The sequence below is a fragment of the Carcharodon carcharias genome, chromosome 4, assembly GCF_017639515.1.
Source record: "Carcharodon carcharias isolate sCarCar2 chromosome 4, sCarCar2.pri, whole genome shotgun sequence".
Taxonomy (NCBI): Eukaryota; Metazoa; Chordata; class Chondrichthyes; order Lamniformes; family Lamnidae; genus Carcharodon; species Carcharodon carcharias.
The window spans coordinates 122,312,111-122,332,037 of NC_054470.1; the positions used below are offsets into that span (position 1 = coordinate 122,312,111).

General features: G+C 49.2%; 1 protein-coding gene across 1 annotated transcript in view; it reads left to right on the plus strand.

Annotated features, from left to right (window-relative positions):
- The window catches only part of LOC121276861 (ADAMTS-like protein 1), a 572,059-nt gene that overhangs the window by 377,558 nt on the left and 174,574 nt on the right, over nt 1-19,927 (plus strand). Inside the window, exons 8-9 of the mRNA XM_041185436.1 lie at nt 4,391-4,548; nt 7,240-7,351. Coding sequence (XP_041041370.1) covers nt 4,391-4,548; nt 7,240-7,351 — 270 coding nt within the window. The remainder of the gene's footprint in view (nt 1-4,390; nt 4,549-7,239; nt 7,352-19,927) is intronic.

The window sequence follows — 19,927 nt, forward strand, 5'->3', positions numbered from 1 at the left end:
TCGCTCCTTTCCAGACTTGTCCGAGTGCAGGTCAAGGCTTTGCCTCTTTTGGGTCCTGCCCTCTTCCTGCTGACACCTGTAAGTGAGAGAGGAGAGAGCGAGTGACTGCCTGAGTTGCCTCCAACATGGAAGAATACATGACCCTTAGGTTGCGATGACATGCATGGGTCCTTACTAGAAGGATGCTGCGAGCCAAACTCTCCATCTCTGCCTGCCAGCTGGGCTGCCCACTCCCCGAGATCGGTGAGGTCTTTGAAGTATGGGTGACCCCTCCCGTCTTCTCCCTCTCTCTCTGATTATGGCTTAACTTCTCCTGCAATAAGAGAGAAGACGGGGGTGAGAGAAATTGGGTTTCTGGTATCTTTCTCAAGCATCCAGTCTTACAAGTAGCCCACTGGATTGTGTGCCATGTGATTGATGCACTGCAGGTTGCCCACAAGGGTTCAGGGGCAGCACCCTCCAGAGTGGTGAGTCCACACAGATAGAAGGATAAGGCTCACAGAGACATGTCATTAGCAATGCTTGCTGGTGGCCTCAATGCTTAACCCCCTCACCCCAATCCCCACCCCCCAGGCAGTATCTGAGCTCCCTGTGTGGGAGGGTCAGGGACCCACAGTGGCCTCTCCACCTGCAGGCGAGACAGGCTGCAGTGGGTCTATGAGGCATCACCTTATCACATTGGCACGGAGGCCCATGTCCCCTATGCCAATCAGTGAGGTGAGTGTGAGCAGCTGAGGGTTCACTTACCCTGGTGGAGCAGATGGGCTCATCTTCAGGGCAATCCTCTGGTGCACACCTTGGGCACTCACTACCTAGGAGACATCCTCCCATTCTGGGTTTGTCTCCCTGCTCAGCCAACTCCTCCCATCCTCTGGATCAAGGACGCCCCTCCTGGCCTCCACTTTGTTGAGCAGGATGCCCAGGCAGGCATCGCTGAATTTAGACACCGGAGCTCCATGTCCTCTTTGAGCCAGCCCCTATTCAGTTTTGTGTAGATCGCTGCCAGAGCGCCTATTAAAAAAGCCGCACAGATATGACAGCAGGACACACTCCATCTGACACACGCCATCCAAAACACACGCCATCCGACACACGCCATCCGACACACGCCATCCGACACACGCCATCCGACACACTCCATCCCGCCACACTCCATCCCGCCACACGCCATCCGACACACGCCATCCGACACAGGCCATCTGACACACGCCATCCCGCCACACTCCATCCCGCCACACTCCATCCCGCCACAATCCATCCGACACATGCCATCCGACACACGCCATCCCGCCACACTCCATCCGGACACACGCCATCCGACACAGGCCATCCGACACATGCCATCCCGCCACACTCCAACCCGCCACACTCCATCGGACACACGCCATCCGACACAGGCCATCCGACACATGCCATCCCGCCACACTCCATCCCGCCGCACTCCATCCCGCTACACTCCATCCGACACATGCCATCCCGCCACACTCCATCCCGCCACACTCCATCCCGCCGCACTCCATCCCGCCGCACTCCATCCCGCCGCACTCCATCCGGACACACTCCATCCCGCCACACTCCATCCGACACACGCCATCCGACACACGCCATCCTGCCACACTCTATCCCGCCACACCCCATCCCGCCACACTCCATCCCGCCACACTCCATCCCGCCACACTCCATCCGGACACACTCCATCCGACACATGCCATCCCGCCACATTCCATCCCGCCACACTCCATCCCGCCACACTCCATCCCGCCACACTCCATCCCGCCACACTCCATCCGACACACGCCATCCCGCCACACTCCATCCCGCCACACTCCATCCCGCCACATTCCATCCACCACACTCCATCCCGCCACACTCCATCCCGCCACACTCCATCCCGCCACACTCCATCCCGCCACACTCCATCCCGCCACACTCCATCCGGACACACTCCATCCGGACACACGCCATCCAACACAGGCCATCCGACACATGCCATCCCGCCACACTCCATCCCGCCACACTCCATCCCGCCACACTCCATCCCGCCACACACCATCCGCCACACGCCATCCCGCCACACTCCATCCGGACACACTCCATCCCGCCACACTCCATCCGACACATGCCATCCCGCCACACTCCATCCCGCCACACTCCATCCTGCCACACTCCATCCCGCCACACTCCATCCGACACACGCCATCCGACACATGCCATCCGACACACTCCATCCCGCCACACTACATCCCGCCGCACTCCATCCCGCCACACTCCATCCCGCCGCACTCCATCCGACACACTCCATCCCGCCGCACTCCATCCGCCACACTCCATCCAGACACACTCCATCCGCCACACTCCATCCGACACATTCCATCCGACACACTCCATCCGACACACTCCATCCGACACACGCCATCTGACACACGCCATCCGACACACGCCATCCGGCCACACTCCATGCGGCCACACTCCATGCGGCCACACTCCATCCGGCCACACTCCATCCGGCCCACTCCATCCGGCCCACTCCATCCGACACCCTCCATCCGACACTTTCCATCCGGCCACACTCCATCCGACACACTCCATCCGACACACTCCATCCGGCCACACTCCATCCGGGACACCCCATCCGACACACTCCATCCGGGACACTCCATCCGACACACTCCATCCGGCCACACTCCATCCGGCCACACTCCATCCGACACACTCCATCCGACACACTCCATCCGGCCACACTCCATCCGGGACACCCCATCCGACACACTCCATCCAACACACTCCATCCGGCCACACTCCATCCGACACACTCCATCCGACACACTCCATCCGGCCACACTCCATCCGACACACTCCATCCGGCCACACTCCATCCGGGACACTCCATCCGGGACACCCCATCCGACACACTCCATCCAACACACTCCATCCGACACACTCCATCCGACACACTCCATCCGACACACTCCATCCGGCCACACGCCATTGGGACACGCATATGTCGGGAAACCCCCAACTGCCTAATTAATGAGGCCGGGATCGCACGATACTGCGCAAACTCCCAGTGGCCTATGCAGCAGGAAACACTCCCCGTTCCCACCTACACGGCAGGAATGGAAAATTCCACCCTCTGTTTTTCTGATGTTGATTGAGGGATAAATATTGACCAGGAAACTGGAGATAACATCCCTGATCTTCTTCAAAACAGTGTCATGATATTTTACATCCACTGACGAAGCCTCAGTTTAATGGCTCACCGAAAAAAAACCCTCCTTCAAAAAGTGCACTATTCTCTCAGCACTGCACAGGAGTGTCAGCTCTGATTTGGTGCTCGAGTCCCAGATGGGATTTGAACCTGTACGCTTCTGACTGAGGTGAGAGTGCTACTGAGAGAGCCAGAGCTGAGGCACATCATGGGAAGATAGTCGGCTTATCATTTTAATAGAGGACATGAATTATGCTGTGAATGATGGGATAGCCATGCCTCTAGAGCACTTTGCTTTTACTCTTGGTCTTCACTGAGAGTCAGAGGAACGTTGACCTGCCATAAACACCGTGCAATAAAGAGGAGTGAGAGTGCAAAGCTGAGGCAGAAATTTGCAACCTCACTAACTACAAATGCAGCAGAAACACTTTGGTCTGGAAACTAACCGTCTTAGAAATTATGGCATAAATGCAGTCATGTTCTGAGAAAGGAATATAAAATTAATATCAATTTATCTGAAGGATAGCAGTTTTTATCCCTCATAATTTTAGGAACTGAAACTTATGGAGCCAACCAGAAAACGAGTGAGGCCTTGTGCCCTGTGTCACCATCTGCAGCATTCCCCAGAAAAACTGCACAGTATCTGACGTCCAGTGTCAGTGGTAGAAACCATTTGCTGGCTGTTCTGCAGCAGTAGCCATCACAGTTTATCAAGAATAAAAACAATAGGAAAAAAGTGTTTAGTAAAAGCAAAATACTGCAGATCCTGGAAATCTGAAATAAAAATAGAAAATGCCAAAAAAAACCTCAGCAGGCCTGGCAGCGTCTGTGGAGAAAGAAACAGAGTTAACATTTCAAGTCAAGTATGACTTCTTCAGAAGTGATGGAAGGTAGAAATGTGACAGCTTTTCTGTTGTTGGAAGGGGGAAGGGGGAGGAAGGTCAAAAGGGAGGGTCTAGGATAGGTAGAGGGTGGGAGAGATTAATTAACAAAGATGTCGTAGAATAAAAGGCACACAGGGTGATAATTGAAGTCTTTATGTTCATTTTCCTCATGTCTCATAATAATAATGACTTCATTATCTATTTGGTTATTGTGGGACAGATGTGATCTATTTCAGCTTTTTTAACACAGAAATTGAATCTAAAATCTGCCCTAAATTATTTCAATTGTATTTTCAAGATTTGGAAACAAAGTCTCTGTTGGGTCAGAGAGGAGAAAACAGCCTGAGCTCTACTGGAATCTTCAGCATTGCAAATACCAGCATCGAATTCCAGAAATTACCCGAGAAAGAGATACTGAGAGCAGATGGCCCACTTGATGCAGATTTCACTGTAAAGGTTAATTGTTGTTAGTTCTAATAACAGTTACACTGACTACAAATCAAATATGTTTTATTCCTACATGCTGGGTCTGATCAAAGTACCTGCTATTGAATTATATGCTTTAATTTTAAACATTAACAAGAAACACCATACTGAGTGAACTGAGCATCTAAGCCTTCATTTAGAAAATATACCAGTTCAGTTTTGCAATTTTATTCATAAAATTTGTCATCAATTCTCTGAGTCCATTAAATTATTCTCTTTATTTTCAAAAAGTTCTTTCAGAAACACAAGAAGCTGTAAATTCTGCATCTTTTTTGGGTAGAGTCTCTAGGATGGGGGCTGTGGAGAGAGTGCGGTGTCATGCTTTGGGGTAAATTAGGTGTGCCAGAGATAAAAACAAAAAAACTGCGGATGCTGGAAATCCAAAACAAAAACAGAATTACCTGGAAAAACTCAGCAGGTCTGGCAGCATCGGCGAAGAAGAAAAGAGTTGATGTTTCGAGTCCTCATGACCCTTCGACAGAACTTGAGTGAGTCCAAGAAAGAGTTGAAATATAAGCTGGTTTAAGGTGTGTGGGGGGGGAGAGAGAGAGAAGTGGAGGGGGGGCAAGCTTGTTTGTCCCTACAACCACACCAAACCCCTCCACTTCTCTCTCTCTCTCCCCACCCCCCCCCACACACCTTAAACCAGCTTATATTTCAACTCTCTCTTGGACTCACTCAAGTTCTGTCGAAGGTTCATGAGGACTTGAAACGTCAACTCTTTTCTTCTCCGCCGATGCTGCCAGACCTGCTGAGTTTTTCCAGGTAATTCTGTTTTTGTTTAGGTGTGCCAGAGTTGCACCCTTCTAAAATCCGTGCTAAATTCCTGTGGGAGATGAGGGGTCAAGTGATGGGATGAAGCAGATCACGTCTTATCCTTTAGAAATTCCATTATTTAAACCAGAATTACACCTGGCTGAGTAAGGTTTATAAAGAGAGCTGACATGCCAAAGCCAGAAGCCATTGAATTCACAGGCCTTCACATTTCAGAATTTTGGTCCGAATTATCACCTTTGGCTGAAGTGATTAGAATTTCTTTCTTCAGCCTCTAGTGAGGATTCTGCAAGCTGCATCTCAGCATTTTCAGGCAAGGGTATCTTTTTCTCCCTACCTTACTGTCACAGAAACCATATCATGTTCATATGTTTCCCAAAACCCAAGTGGATATACACTTGAAGAGTTGTAACCTCCTGGGCTATGGACTAAGGGCTGGAAAGTCCAATTAAGCTAGCTAGCGCTTTCTCACATGGCAGAGATAGGATAAGCTGAATGGCCCCCTTCTGTGCTGTAAACATTCTGTTTAAATGTACTGTTTTGAGATTAGTTATTACCACAGTTTGATGTATAAATGTGCCAGGATGCTGTGTAATGAATCATAGAATAGTACAGTACAGAAAGAGCCCATTCAGACCATTGAGTCTCCAGCTTGCGTTTCCTCTTCCCATCTCCAGGGGACAGCAGCTAAGCCGGATATAATCCCACGAGTATGTCACTTGTCCACAAGGTAGAAAGCCTCATTGGGTCAAGACGCTCTCACTCATCCCAAACAGAAATAATGTTTTATGCTGACATAGGGCTTTGAAAATATTTCAGAAATATAGAACTACCAGTGGCAGGAAGTGTTTGCAGATCATTCAGCATTTTATCTTGGCCAACTTGAGACACAAAATTAGTTGTTCCTGTGCCTGAGAACATTAAAAGGAATTAGGTTAGGAATGGGGGTAAGGAATGTCCCTTACATTCTCCATTCATTTTATTTAATTTAGTTACTAATAGGAAACTGGAACAAGCACTGGGAGTTCTCAACATTGATTACAGATCCGATGAAGTCTCATCGCATTTTACTTTCATCCATGTTACAAAACTTCCCGTTATCTTATTTCCATTACAAGTGTGTGTTGGAGAGAGGCAAGGAAATCCTCTTCAAAACACCTGAGTAGCTGATGCTGGGTCCATGCAAAGATGGAGTTGGCAGCAGTGACATTAGCAGAACAATGAGATACCAGTAGCCACAGCAGGCTAGCCCCAATATTTGCTGTAACCATTTGGAGGATTTGTCTATTCAGCGAACTGAGGGCCATCTATTTTCAAATCTTAAGAAGCAGTGCAGAGATTTAAGAAGATGCCTCTCATGATGATATTGTTTCAAAGCATTCAGAAAAGGAACAGATTTCAGTTATTCTTCAAGGGCGGTGAATGAATTATCAAATTTCTATAAATCTGGATATTCTGATCTAGTTCAGCATTCTGAAGCTGTTACAATTCATAGAATAATAATTGGAGTAACTGGAGCACAATTGGAGATTCCAGATAACATCATGATTTAGAAAGTCACCTGAACCACATGATTATGTTACAAGCTGACAATGCACTCTTCAACCAGCTTTTGTCCAAGATAAACTCTGCTTTTTCATGTCTGGTATGCTCTTCTTCCATTTCCTTCATATTCAGGTATATTGTTCGGCTATTGACCCTTCACACTACTGTTCCATCACAGTATTTTTGTATAAAATGATAAAACAAATAGCAAGATAAGGAGTTAAGGGATATCTATGTCTTGCACCCTTTGTTATTTTAAGTTGTAATTATACCTCGTAACTGAGGAGATTAAATGAATCACTTTTCTAAGGTATGAGCAGAGTATTTGTTTTTGTCTTTCAGATACAGTATGTGGGAAATGCAGATAGTATAGTGCAGTTTTTCTTTTACCAGCCTATCATACATCAATGGAGGGAAACAGATTTCTTCCCTTGTTCTGTTACTTGTGGTGGAGGTAATATTCATTAAGTCATTAATGAGTATTCATGAAGTCATTTTCATTTACTGAAACAGCTGTCTTGATTAAACTAAATAACTAATTGCAGAGAAATTATGGTTAGTCATGTTGTGTAAATATTAATCATGTCGGAACTAGTTTTCTGTTCATTACTTTAACTGGATCATTAGGTAATGTTGGTTGAGTACTGGTAATTTCTCTGTTTCAAGTACCAAGTTTTTGAATATTTGATTAATTACAGAAATGCTATTTTATAGACTGCCTCAATGTCAAAAGGCTGCCCATTGCTACACCATCTCCCAAGTGATGAATTCTCAGTTTCCACACAATCAGCTGAGGGAAGAGAAGTGTTGGCATTCCTCCAGCCACAATACTAACTGACAATTGGATTAAACTTAAAAAGCAGCATTTTCTTGTTTCGACTTCCCCCATCGACCTAGACACTAGATTCAGACATTACAAAAGCACACCCAGTCCATTCGAAACTGCAAAATCCTTCTCATCAACATCTGTGGATTAGGGTCAAATTTGGAAGAGACACTAACAAGTTGAGCAACAGCCTATCATAGTCATAATCACAAATTCTTATCTTTCACATAATGTCTCAGATGCCACCATCACCATCACCGGGTGTGTCTTATCCCACTGGCCGGTCAGAACCACCAGAGGTGATGCCACAGTCCGATATGGTCGGGAGGGAGTTGCCCTAGGAGTCCTCCACATTACTGCACCCCTCCACCAAACCACACACACACCACCGCCTCACCCCCCCCCCCCAACCGCCTTGAGCCAATGAAGCTGTGGTCCTCCATTTGAACACCACTTGGAAGAAACACTGAGGGTAGCCAGAGCATAGAATGTACTCTGGGTGGGGAACTCAATGTCTACCACCAAGAGTGACTTTGTAGCACCACTACTGACTGAGCTGGCTGAGTCCTGAAAGATATATTTGGCAGACTGGGCCTGCAGAAGGTGAAGAGGCAACCAATGGGAGGGCCAAACCTATGTGATTTTGTCCTTATCAATGTACCTGTTATGGATGCATCTGTCCAAGACAGTATTGGTCAGAGTGACCATCGCACAGTCTGTGTGGAGATAAAGTCTCGTCTTCATAAAGAGAATACCCTCCATCGTGTTGTATGGTACTAACACTGTGCTAAATGGAGTAGATTCAGAACAGGTATAGCAGCTTAAAACTGGACAACCATAAGATGCTGGGGACCATCAGCAGCAGTACAATTATATTCAACCACAATCTGTAACCAATGGTGTGATATATCCCTCATTTTACCATTGCTATTGAGTCAAGGGATCAACCCTGATTCAATGAGTGTAGAACGGTAATACGCTGAGTACCGGAAAGTAGGATGCCAATCTGGTGAAGCTATAACACAGAACTACATACAGTAGCAGCAGCATGTACCAACTACAAGACGCACTGCAGGAATTTACAAAGGCTCCTTTGACAACACCTTCCAAACCCATGACCACTACCATCTAGAAGAACAAGGGCAGTAGATGGATGGGAACACCACCACCTGGTAGTTCCCCTCCAAGTTGGAAATATATCTCCGTTCCTTCACTGTCGCTGGGTCTAAATCCTGGAACTCCCTCCCTAACAGCACTGTGGGTGTACCTGCACCATATGGACTGCAGCAGCTCAAGAAGGCAACTCACCACCACCTTCTCAAGGCCAACTAGGGATGGGCAATAAATGCTGGCACAGACAGTGAAACCCACATCCCATGAATGAATTAAAAAAGACATGTTAAACAGCAGAGACAGCATATTATAGACAGAGCTAAGCGATCCCACAACCATCATATCAGATCAAAGCTCTGTAGTCCTCCACATCCAGGTGTGAATGGTGATGGGAAATTTAACAACTAACCAGAGGAGGCTCCACAGACATCTACATCCTCAATGATGGTGGAGCTCAGCACGAGGGCAGGAGACAAATCTGAAGCATTTGCAACTATCTTTAGCCAGAAGTGCTGAGTGGAGGATCCATCTGAGCATCCTTAGGAGGTCCCCAGGATCCCAGATGCCAGTCTTCAGCCAATCCGATTCACTCCGTTTGATATCAAGGAATGGCTGAAGGCACTGGATACAGCAAAGGCTATGGGCCCTGACAATATTCCGGCAATAGTACTGAAGACTTGTGCTCCAGAACTAGCCAGGCTTCCAGCCAAGTTGTTCCAATACAGTTACAATGAAAGCAAAATATTGCAGATTCTGGAAATATGAAATAAAAGCAGAAAATGCTGGAAAAACTCAGCAGGCCTGGGAAAATCTGTGGAGAGAGAAACAGAGGGCGGAATGGTCCCAGATTTGCACAAAGTGTGATAGTGGGCGGGAAAAAAAACATTTTATCTGCCGGCCACAATGGAGGCTTTTTGCCCCTTATCGTCCCATTCCTGGCGCGTCCTGCCTCATTAATGATGCATTCCCAGGAAACATGCCGGCCGCTGGTGGGGCAGCCTCTGTTTCACCCGCCCCACCGTCACCTCAGGCCTTCAGTAATCCGAGGCCATATTTAAAGGGGGCCCCTGCACAGAGCTCACTCTCTGTTACACTTAAGTATTGGAAGCTGCTGCAAAGTCATGGCTGCCAAAGGGAGGAAACATGCTGCGCCCAAATTTAGTGACACCTCCCTCGAGTGCCTACTAGATGCTGTGGAGGCCCGCCGCCGAGTCCTTTACCTCTACTCTGGGTGAAGACCAGCAAACAAGGTCATTAATCCAGCGCAGGAGGCGGTGGCAGCGGTGGTTAGTGCCAACACCCTGCAAAAGAGGACAGCCACCCAGTGCTGAAAGACAATGAATGATCTCCTCCGTTCCACCAGTGTAAGTCACTCTGCTCATCACTCTCAACTCAGACACTCACGAACCCATGACACATCCAGAGGGATCTCACTCACTGCCAGTTCAAGGGACATCACCATTCACTCTCTCACACACACTCTCATCTGTCCTGCGGATCGTGTCCTCATCCGATCCATGGCATCACTCACCACCCACACATGCCAAGCATCTTTCTCATCTGGCCAGGCAGGCATCCTGCTTATACACCCTCCATCTCTATCCATGCAGGACAAGCTGGTGCACAAAAGGGAGAGGTCACTTACCGGTAGAGGAATGCCTAAAATCAAGGTCCTCACAGATTTTGAAAACAGCCCTCCAGCTGGCCGGCGAGGACCAGGACCGGTCTTGTGCTGACGGTGAGGTTGGTGCTGCTCTATCAAGTGAGGATCCAGCCGTGCAACATCCATCAGACAACCATGCTGTGATTGAGTTCCCCTGTACTGCAGCCCCCTGCCATGCACTAATTATCTCCCCTTGTTTTCACAGGAGAAGCCGAGGGGTCCACCAGTTAGGTCCTTGACTCAAGCCCTGAAGACACCTCGGAAGAAGAATGCGAAGGCATCCTCATTACAGACCCATCACAGCCTCACCCACATCCTCCACCAGACCCATCACAGCCTCACCCACATCCTCCACCAGACCCATCACAGCCTCACCCACACCCTCCACCAGACCCATCACAGCCTCACCCACACCCTCCACCAGACCCATAACAGCCTCACCCACACCCTCCACCAGACCCATCACAGCCTCACGCACACCCTCCACCAGACCCATCACAGCCTCACCCACATCCTCCACCAGACCCATCACAGCCTCACCCACACCCTCCACCAGATCCATCACAGCCTCACCCACACCCTCCACCAGACACATCACAGCCTCACACACACCCTCCACCAGACCCATCACAGCCTCACCCACACCCTCCACCAGACCCATCACAGCCTCACCCACACCCTCCACCAGACCCATCACAGCCTCACCCACACCCTCCACCAGACCCATCACAGCCTCACCCACACCCTCCACCAGACCCATCACAGCCTCACCCACACCCTCCACCAGACCCATCACAGCCTCACGCACACCCTCCACCAGACCCATCACAGCCTCACGCACACCCTCCACCAGACCCATCACAGCCTCACCCACACCCTCCACCAGATCCATCACAGCCTCACCCACACGCTCCACCAGACCTATCACTGTCTCATACACACCCTCCACCAGACCCATCACAGCCTCACCCACACCCTCCACCAGACCCATCACAGCCTCACCCACACCCTCCACCAGACCCATCACAGCCTCACGCACACCCTCCACCAGACCCATCTCAGCCTCACCCACATCCTCCACCAGACCCATCACAGCCTCACCCACACCCTCCACCAGATCCATCACAGCCTCACCCACACCCTCCACCAGACACATCACAGCCTCACACACACCCTCCACCAGACCCATCACAGCCTCACCCACACCCTCCACAAGACCCATCACAGCCTCACCCACACCCTCCACCAGACCCATCACAGCCTCACCCACACCCTCCACCAGACCCATCACAGCCTCACGCACACCCTCCACCAGACCCATCACAGCCTCACCCACACCCTCCACCAGACCCATCACAGCCTCACGCACACCCTCCACCAGACCCATCACAGCCTCATGCACACCCTCCACCAGACCCATCACAGCCTCACCCACACCCTCCACCAGACCCATCACAGCCTCACCCACACCCTCCACCAGACCCATCACAGCACTCACCCACACCTGCCACCAGCGCAGAGACACACCTCGGTGGGAGCTAGCTTTAGAATAGCCTCGGGATCACAATCTGGTGAGCACATCACACTGACTGATCCACAGCAGGCGGAGTCAGGGACTTCCCAGGTGTCCAGCACTTGGAGGACTGCTGGAGGCCAGAACGTTGCTGAGTCTGAGTCAGATGAGGAGCCTCTGAACTCGTTCATACCTCAGTTGCTGGAGCTGCAAAGGCAAGCTCGGGAACATCAGGAAGGGATGTCTGCTGCACTCCTCAGATTGCAAAGCATGATGGAGGAGTCCGTCCGTCTTTAGGCTGAGGTGATAGGGCCGGCATTGCAATGCATCGAGATCAACACTGGCAGGATGGCAGCCGCCATGGAGACCTTGGTCCATGACATCACCACTACACTGCTGCACGGGCTGAACTCCATCGCTGATGCCATAGTTGGCCTCCAACAGTGTGTACACATGAGGGATGCTGGGCAGCTCGATATTACTCCAGCTACTCCTTCCACTCACGGAGTCAGCCAGAGGCCCTGGGACACCCATAGGGAGGAGGGTCAGCAGGTACATGCTCCGGGGTCATCCACCCAAGTGACTCTGGGAGTGACCAGCCCATCCAAATCCCCTCTTCCTGTGACCTCCGCAGCTCCAGGTCCACAGGCCGAGGAGGGTGCAACTGCCACACAGCAAGACCCTGAAAGCAGGCTGGGGCCTCCAGGTCTTGGCACTCCAGAGGACGCCCGTCAAGTTCATCACAAGGTCAGCAGGCTGCCTCCACCTCCACTGTGGATGTCCAGGGAGCACCAATATGTAATGGCAGGGTTAGGAAAGTTAAGAAGATGTAACTCTTTTGAGTCAAAACAATTAAACTAAGTAAACAAACTCAGGGAAATAAAGGGAAACTGCAAAAACAAAAGATAAAATGCAAAGGAAACTTACCAACATCAAATCAAAATGTGATTAAGAGGGTCAATAAAGCACACCAGCCCCCACGATTCCCACCGGGCACAGAAGGCCTCGAGGGTGCCGGCAGACACCGCGTGCTCTTTCTCCAGGGACACCCGGCCGTGAACATAGCTGCAGAAGCGGGACAGTCAGGTTGGACAACCCCCTCGATTGCTTGCTGCCTGGACCTGTTAAAGGCCAACTTGGCCAAAGAAGGTGTAACTCTTTTAGAGTTAAAACAATTAAACTAAATTAACAAAATTAGGGATAAATCAAGCATAGCCCCTAATTCAGGTCAGCTGTAAAACTAAGGACAAAGTTTAAAGGAAACTTACAAACTTTAAACCAAAATGTGATCAAAGGGGTCAATAAAACACCCCAGTCCCCGCGGTGCCCACCGAGCACGGAAGGCCTCGAGAGTGCCGGCATGGGCATGGGTGTTAATCACTTGTACACAATGTTCACTATTGTCAATAAACTCCCAAGAATGTCTCCCTGCCTATGGCTCCTTGTTCTGATGAGCAGTGTTCTTGTCATTCAGATGTGAAACCTTTCTGCACAGGTTGAAGGCAGGTGTCTCAATTCAGGTCCTCTTCCCTGTGCAGTGCGCAGCCTTCAGACCAAAGTGATGGTCCGGCCTCACACTCCCTGGAAACATTAGTGTTGCCTGCACCTTGATGGTGCTGGTCATTGCTGCCAGAATGTTGTGGACAGGCGTCACAGATTTCTCTCATTCTCTCTGCCTGTTCTCGGTGCCTTTAAGGTGGGGCTGGGCCCCATCTCTTCATCTGTGACCAGTGATGCTGTGCACCAGCTCCTGAAGGGCTCAGGTACTGAAGGCAGACAAAGGATCAAGTGCATTTAAAGTTTCACGGCTGTGTCTCCATGATATGACCCTGATCACAGAGCGCAAGCGAGCTGCTCTCAGCCGCAGGAGTCAGCCATTCACGGAGGCAATGTGATGATCTATGGAGTGTCCTCACTGCATGTTATCATCATCCTCCTGGAATCTAGCAACTATTAGGGCTTCCACTGCGTCTCCCTGACATGAGCCTGAGCACTGAGGGTATGTGCACTGCCAACAGCCACACAGGAGTCAAACGTTCACAGATGCAAGGTGAGGATGTCAGGACTGTCCTTGCTGCATCTCATCATCATCCTCCATGAATCTTGCAGTATGAGGGCCTCCCGAGCATGCCTGCCTCGTCTGGCCAGTGTGAAGGCCTCATTGCCGATATCCTCGCCTTCAAGGACCTCATCACTGTCATCCCCTTCGACACCCTCCTCATAGGAGGATGTGTGCCACTCCTCCATCACAGCCAGGTCCTCCCCTTTTTTCAGGGCCAGGTTGTGGAGCGCTCTGCAAGTGACAATGATGTGTGGCGCTCTCTGGGGATTGTATTGCAGTCTCCACTGGACCTGTCGAGGCACCTGAGCCTCATTTTCAAAATGCCTTTCGTTTGCTCCACCAAAGTCCGGGTCAGGGCATGAGCCTCATTATACCATCGTTCTGCTGCTGTCATCAGCCATGTCCTCTGTGGGTAGCCCTTGTCCCTGGAAGACGTCAGGGACCTGAGACCTGCTGAGGATGTAGGAGTTGTGGAGGCTCCTTGGGAATCATGTGTAGATCTGTAGGATGTGTTTGCAATGGTTGCACACCAGTTAACCATTCAGCGAGTGGAACCTTTGCAGTTGACATAGTTTCCACAGAGATCTATGTGCCACGCGAGTGCAGTTGATGGCACCCTGCACCTCTGGAAAACTTGAGATCTGCTCAAATCCCAGCGCTCTTGCTTCCTGGCTTTCCTGATTCTGGGTGAAATGCACAAAGTTCTGTGCCTTCACAAAGATGGCAATCATGACCTCCTGGATACAGTGCGAGATCCCACACAGGTCACCTGTGGAGTCATGGCGTTAAAAATAGAGCGCTGCGCTCACTTTCATGACCACTGCTGCAGGTGGATTATGTGACCGACCAGTTCCCTAGACATGCACAGTCTTCAGTGACACTTGTTCTCAGTCACCTGCAGGAATGACAGGTGCTGTCTCTAGATCCTGGGTCTAATAAGGCATCTACAAGCGACAGCTCAATGTGGATCTTCAGCTGCATGCTCAGCAGGCCCTGTCACCCCTTCCTCTTGAGGGAGGTGTTCCTCCCTCTGCCGAGTCAGGCGTCTCTACTGCTCTCCTCTGCTTCCTGTAAGCCATGAGGCATACCACTAAATCACCAGGCCTCATGAACCTGATGTTCTGCTGCAGGATCAGAGAGACATGTGGGTTGCCATGGGTGCACTAAGAACCTCTATTTGTTAAGCCTGAAGGCCCCTTCATGCATGCAGGAAGTTGCTGTTCGCCACTTGGATGGCCAGTGTATAGTGTGCTCATTGACTGCTGAAACCCCATCCACCTCTGCCCCAACCCACTTGACCGATTGGCAGCAGCTTCACCCACTGGACTGCATGCTGTGCTCTCAGCTCAGGCACAGACATTCTCCTAACCCTCACTGCAAGGCTGCATTGTTAGCTTGAACAATGATGGATACTGGTTCAAACCTTAATAAAGACATTGCAAGGGGCTGTGAGCGCCTCCACCAGTGACTGCGCCATGGCCACCTGTCACAACTTACCCAATCGGCCAGTTGCTCAGCTGCTCCCTAAAACGCACATTAATTTGCAGTCTGTGCCTGAGGGATGAAATGTCCTGGAGCATGTAGGGGCATTTTCATGCTTTTGTGTTGCTTAAGTGGGCAGAAGAGCTTCTGAGGCCCAACTCTAAACATGTAAATGGAGCTGCAGCTGAATGGCCTCAGCTGTGGGAGAAGGTTCACTTTTGACAAGCTTTCCAAGTGCACGGCTGCTTCCCCCACCCCCCCCCCCCCCCCCCCCCCCCCCCCCCCCCCCCACCCCACCCCCCTGGCATGTGCTTGGATATTTCCTTCAGTCTCTCTGTGCTGCCTTGCCCCCACCCCTCACCCCCAACCCACCACCACCCCTCCCACCAGTCTGACCCGCACTGGAGCCCTTGCCCTGGCACCACACAGAAAGCCAGCCAGGAAAAAGTGACTTGCCTGTCCCTCCCCACCAAATGCCTCTTCCCTGATGCCCTACGGTTGCTGCACATGGTTGCATGCACTCTCCTCAGAGTTCCCTCGAAGATCAGCTCGCCAGGTGCACGCCTTTTGAAGGCGGTAGTGAAGTGACACTGATGTGGGCAGTAAGTTTGACGTGGGGAGGTGATACCAGCGAGCAGGGCTTATGATGAAAATGTATTAAAATGACGCTCCCAGTGTGTGGCGGTGGGAAACAAAGCCCCCCATTGACAAGCGGAGCGGACAATTGCAAACTGGTTTCACAATGGCATAAAACCAATTTTTGGCTTTCTCACCATAATGTCGATATCCCCCCCATACCCCACCACCCCCCGCATCCAAACCACACCCCCCCCACTCCTTCCCCCATCCGCCAAGATGCCCGACGCAAATGGAGCTGGAAAATTCCGGCCAGAGTTAACATTTCGAGTCCAATATGACTTCTTCGGAATGGAAGAACAGTTCCGAAGAAAAGTCATCCGGACTCGAAACGTTAACTCTGCTTCTCTCCCCACAGATGCTGCCAGACCTTCTGTGTTTTTCCAGAATTTTCTGTTTTTATCCCAGTACAGCTACAACACTGGCATATACCTGAAAATGTGGAAAAAAAGTTGGACAAATTCAATCTGACCAATTAACTCCCCATTAGTCTACTCTCACTCACCAGCAAAGTGATGGAATGTGTTGGTGACAGGGCTATCAAGGGCACTTACCAATAATCTGCTCACCGATGCTGAGTATGGGTTCTGCCAGGGCCAGTATGCTCCAGGTCTCATTACAGCCTTGGATCAAATGTGAACAAGAGGCTTGAAATCCAGTGGCATGGTGAGAGTGACTGCCTTCGACATCAACGCATCATTTTACCGAGTGTAACACTGAGGAGCCCTGGCAAAATTGAAGTCAATGGAAATCAGGGGAAAACCCTCCACTGGTTGGAATCATGCTAACACAATGGAAGAGGGTTGGTGTTATTGGAGGCCAATCACCTCAGTCCCAGGACATCACTGCAGGAGTTCCTCAGGGTAGTGTCCTCGGCCCAACCATCTTCAGCTAATTCATCAATGATCTTCCTTCCATCATAAGGTCAGAAGTGGGGATGTTCGCTGATGATTGCACAATGTTCAGCACCATTCATGACTCCTCAGATACTGAAGCAGTCCATGTCCAAATGCAGCAAGACCTGGACAATATCCAGGCTTGGGCTGACAAGTGGCAATTAACATTCATGCCACACAAGTGACAGGCAATGACCATTTGCAACAACAGAGAATCCAACCATCACCTCTTGATATTCAATGGCATTACCATCACTGAATTCCCCACTATCAACATCCTGGGGGTTACCATTGACCATAAACTGAACTAGACTAGCCATATAAATACTGTGGCTACAAGAGCAAGTCAGAGGCTAGGAATCCTGCGGCGAGTAACTCATTTCCTGACTCCCCAAAGCCAGTCCACCATCTACAAGGCACAAATAAGGAATGTGATGGAATAGTCTCCACTTACCTGGATAAATGCAGCTCCCACAACACTCAAGAAGCTCAACACCATCCAGGACAAAGCTGTTTGTTGTACCATAGCTGCAGTGTTTTCTACCTTCAAGATTCATTGTTGCATCCGGACAAGATTTATTCATCAGCTCCTCCCAAATCCCTTATTTGCACCATTGAGAAAGATACCTTAACAGGAAATACATTATATCACCATTCCTTCATTGTTTTTGAGTTAAAATCCTGCAATTCACAGCCAAACAGCAGGACTGTGAGAATACCTTGACCACAAGGAATTCGGCAAGGAGAACAGTTCACCACCACCTTCCCAGGCAACCAGGGATAGGTGATAAATGCTGGCCTTGCCAGCAACACCCACATGCTGAAAATGAATATAAAATAAAGAAAATCACTCAGTCTAACTTAAACAGTCTATCTATTAATCATTGACTAAAGCAGTGAGTGCAGTCAGAAACAAATCCCATGCCCTGTTTGGGATCTCAACATAACATCATTTGGGAGAAATAGCATGAGTTCAATTCTCAGGCTGTTCCCTGTACCAGGACTGGAATGAATGTTTTGAATTTTGTATAATTGAAGGAGAGGCATTATGCAGACACTAAAAGTGGGCAGAGCAAAAACTCACATCACATTAGCATGTGATAGATTTCATGGGCTAAGCAGTAAAGAAAAACACTTGTGATTTAAGCAGGCAGTAATATCACATTATTCAGCATCAGGAAAATTGTAACTGAATAAAAAGTTTACATATTTCATTATAAACAGAGTTCTACTGAATTTACATTCACTATGTGAGCTTCACTATATCGGGACATATAAACTGAGTTCCAGGTCATGATTAACTGCTTCTCTGAAGAATATGAGGAAATGCGATTTTTAACTAAACACCTGGAAAACTAAGACTTTGTTCCAACCCACTCCCACAGCACAACACTTCCCTCCATTGATTAAGATCAATGGCAAGATCCTGGAAAATGTGGACCTTTTTCCACATTTTGGGAGACTCCTCTCAATACAGGAAGACATAGACAACAAAATTCATCATCGCCTCCAATTTTTTCACTCAGCCTTCCTCAGCCAATTGAGGAAAAGAGTATTTGAGGATCAGGATCTCAAATCCAAGAGTAAGATCATGGCTTACCCGGCAGCAGTGATCCCTGCGCTCCAATATGCTTCAGAAACTTGGACAACCTACAGCAGATGCTCAAAGCACTGGAGCAGTGCCACCAGCAGTGCCTTGGCAAGATCCTCCAAATCCAAGGACAAAAAAGACGTACCAACTGCAGCGTCCTCTCCGAAGCTAACTTGCCCGGTATCGAAGCACTAATCACTCAAAATCAGCTCCGTTGGGTGGGACATGTCGTTCGTAAACCTGACACCAGACTCCCAAAGCAGCTGTTCCACTCAGAACTCGGATGCAGCAGGAGACTCCCTGGAGCACTTTAGAAACACTTTGCGGATGTCCTCAAAGGACCCCTTAAGAGATCAAGCCGACTCATGGGAGACTCTTGATTTTGGCCTATCAAATGGAGAACATTCATTCGGGAAGGCACCGAACACATCAAGGGACTTTGTTGGGAATGTGCAGAGGCAATGTGGGGGTGCCAGAGGGAGTGCACAAACCTCCAAACACTCATCTGCCTGACCCTTCAAACACCACCTGCCTCACATGTGGCAAAGCCTGCAGATCGCACATTGGACTTATCAGTCACCTCAGAACTCATCAAACCAGAATAGAAGCTAGACACCCTCAATCCCAAAGGACTGCCCAAGAAGGCCCAGGACATATAAATAGGTCTAATTAGATCTTATAAATGAGAAAACTGTAAGTTCCATAATATTGTTAAATGCAATTTTTGAACCTTTCTACAAGTGAAACATGATACAGATGCCCGGACTTGCAACTTTATTGGATATTATTCACACACTGTCTGGATTTGAGCAGATAATCTTGATTGATTGAGGACAATCTGCCCACTTATAGATGAAAAGTGGCGATGGCCTTTTGCATTATATTTTCAGCCTTGATCTCATTTTCCTTTTTTGGTAAACTCAAAGGTAATGCAAAAGGATCATTTATCAAACTGAGGTCCTCAAAATAAAATACAGATGAGCTGGGGCAAACTTCAGGAAAATCAAAACAGTGAGATAATTGCAGCACATTTCTGATGATGAGAACATCTAGTCCACCTAGAATTCTTTTTCTCCTACTTAACTGATTATTTGTTCAAAAAAAATGTAGAATTTGAAAGAGCGTTCTTCGATGCACTGAGGAATTTGCATGATAAGAATGTTCCCGTCCTGTTTACTATCCTCTGGAGATTCTCCCAATAATATTTTGGTCCACTACAATTTGTATTTTTATAACAATATGTATTTG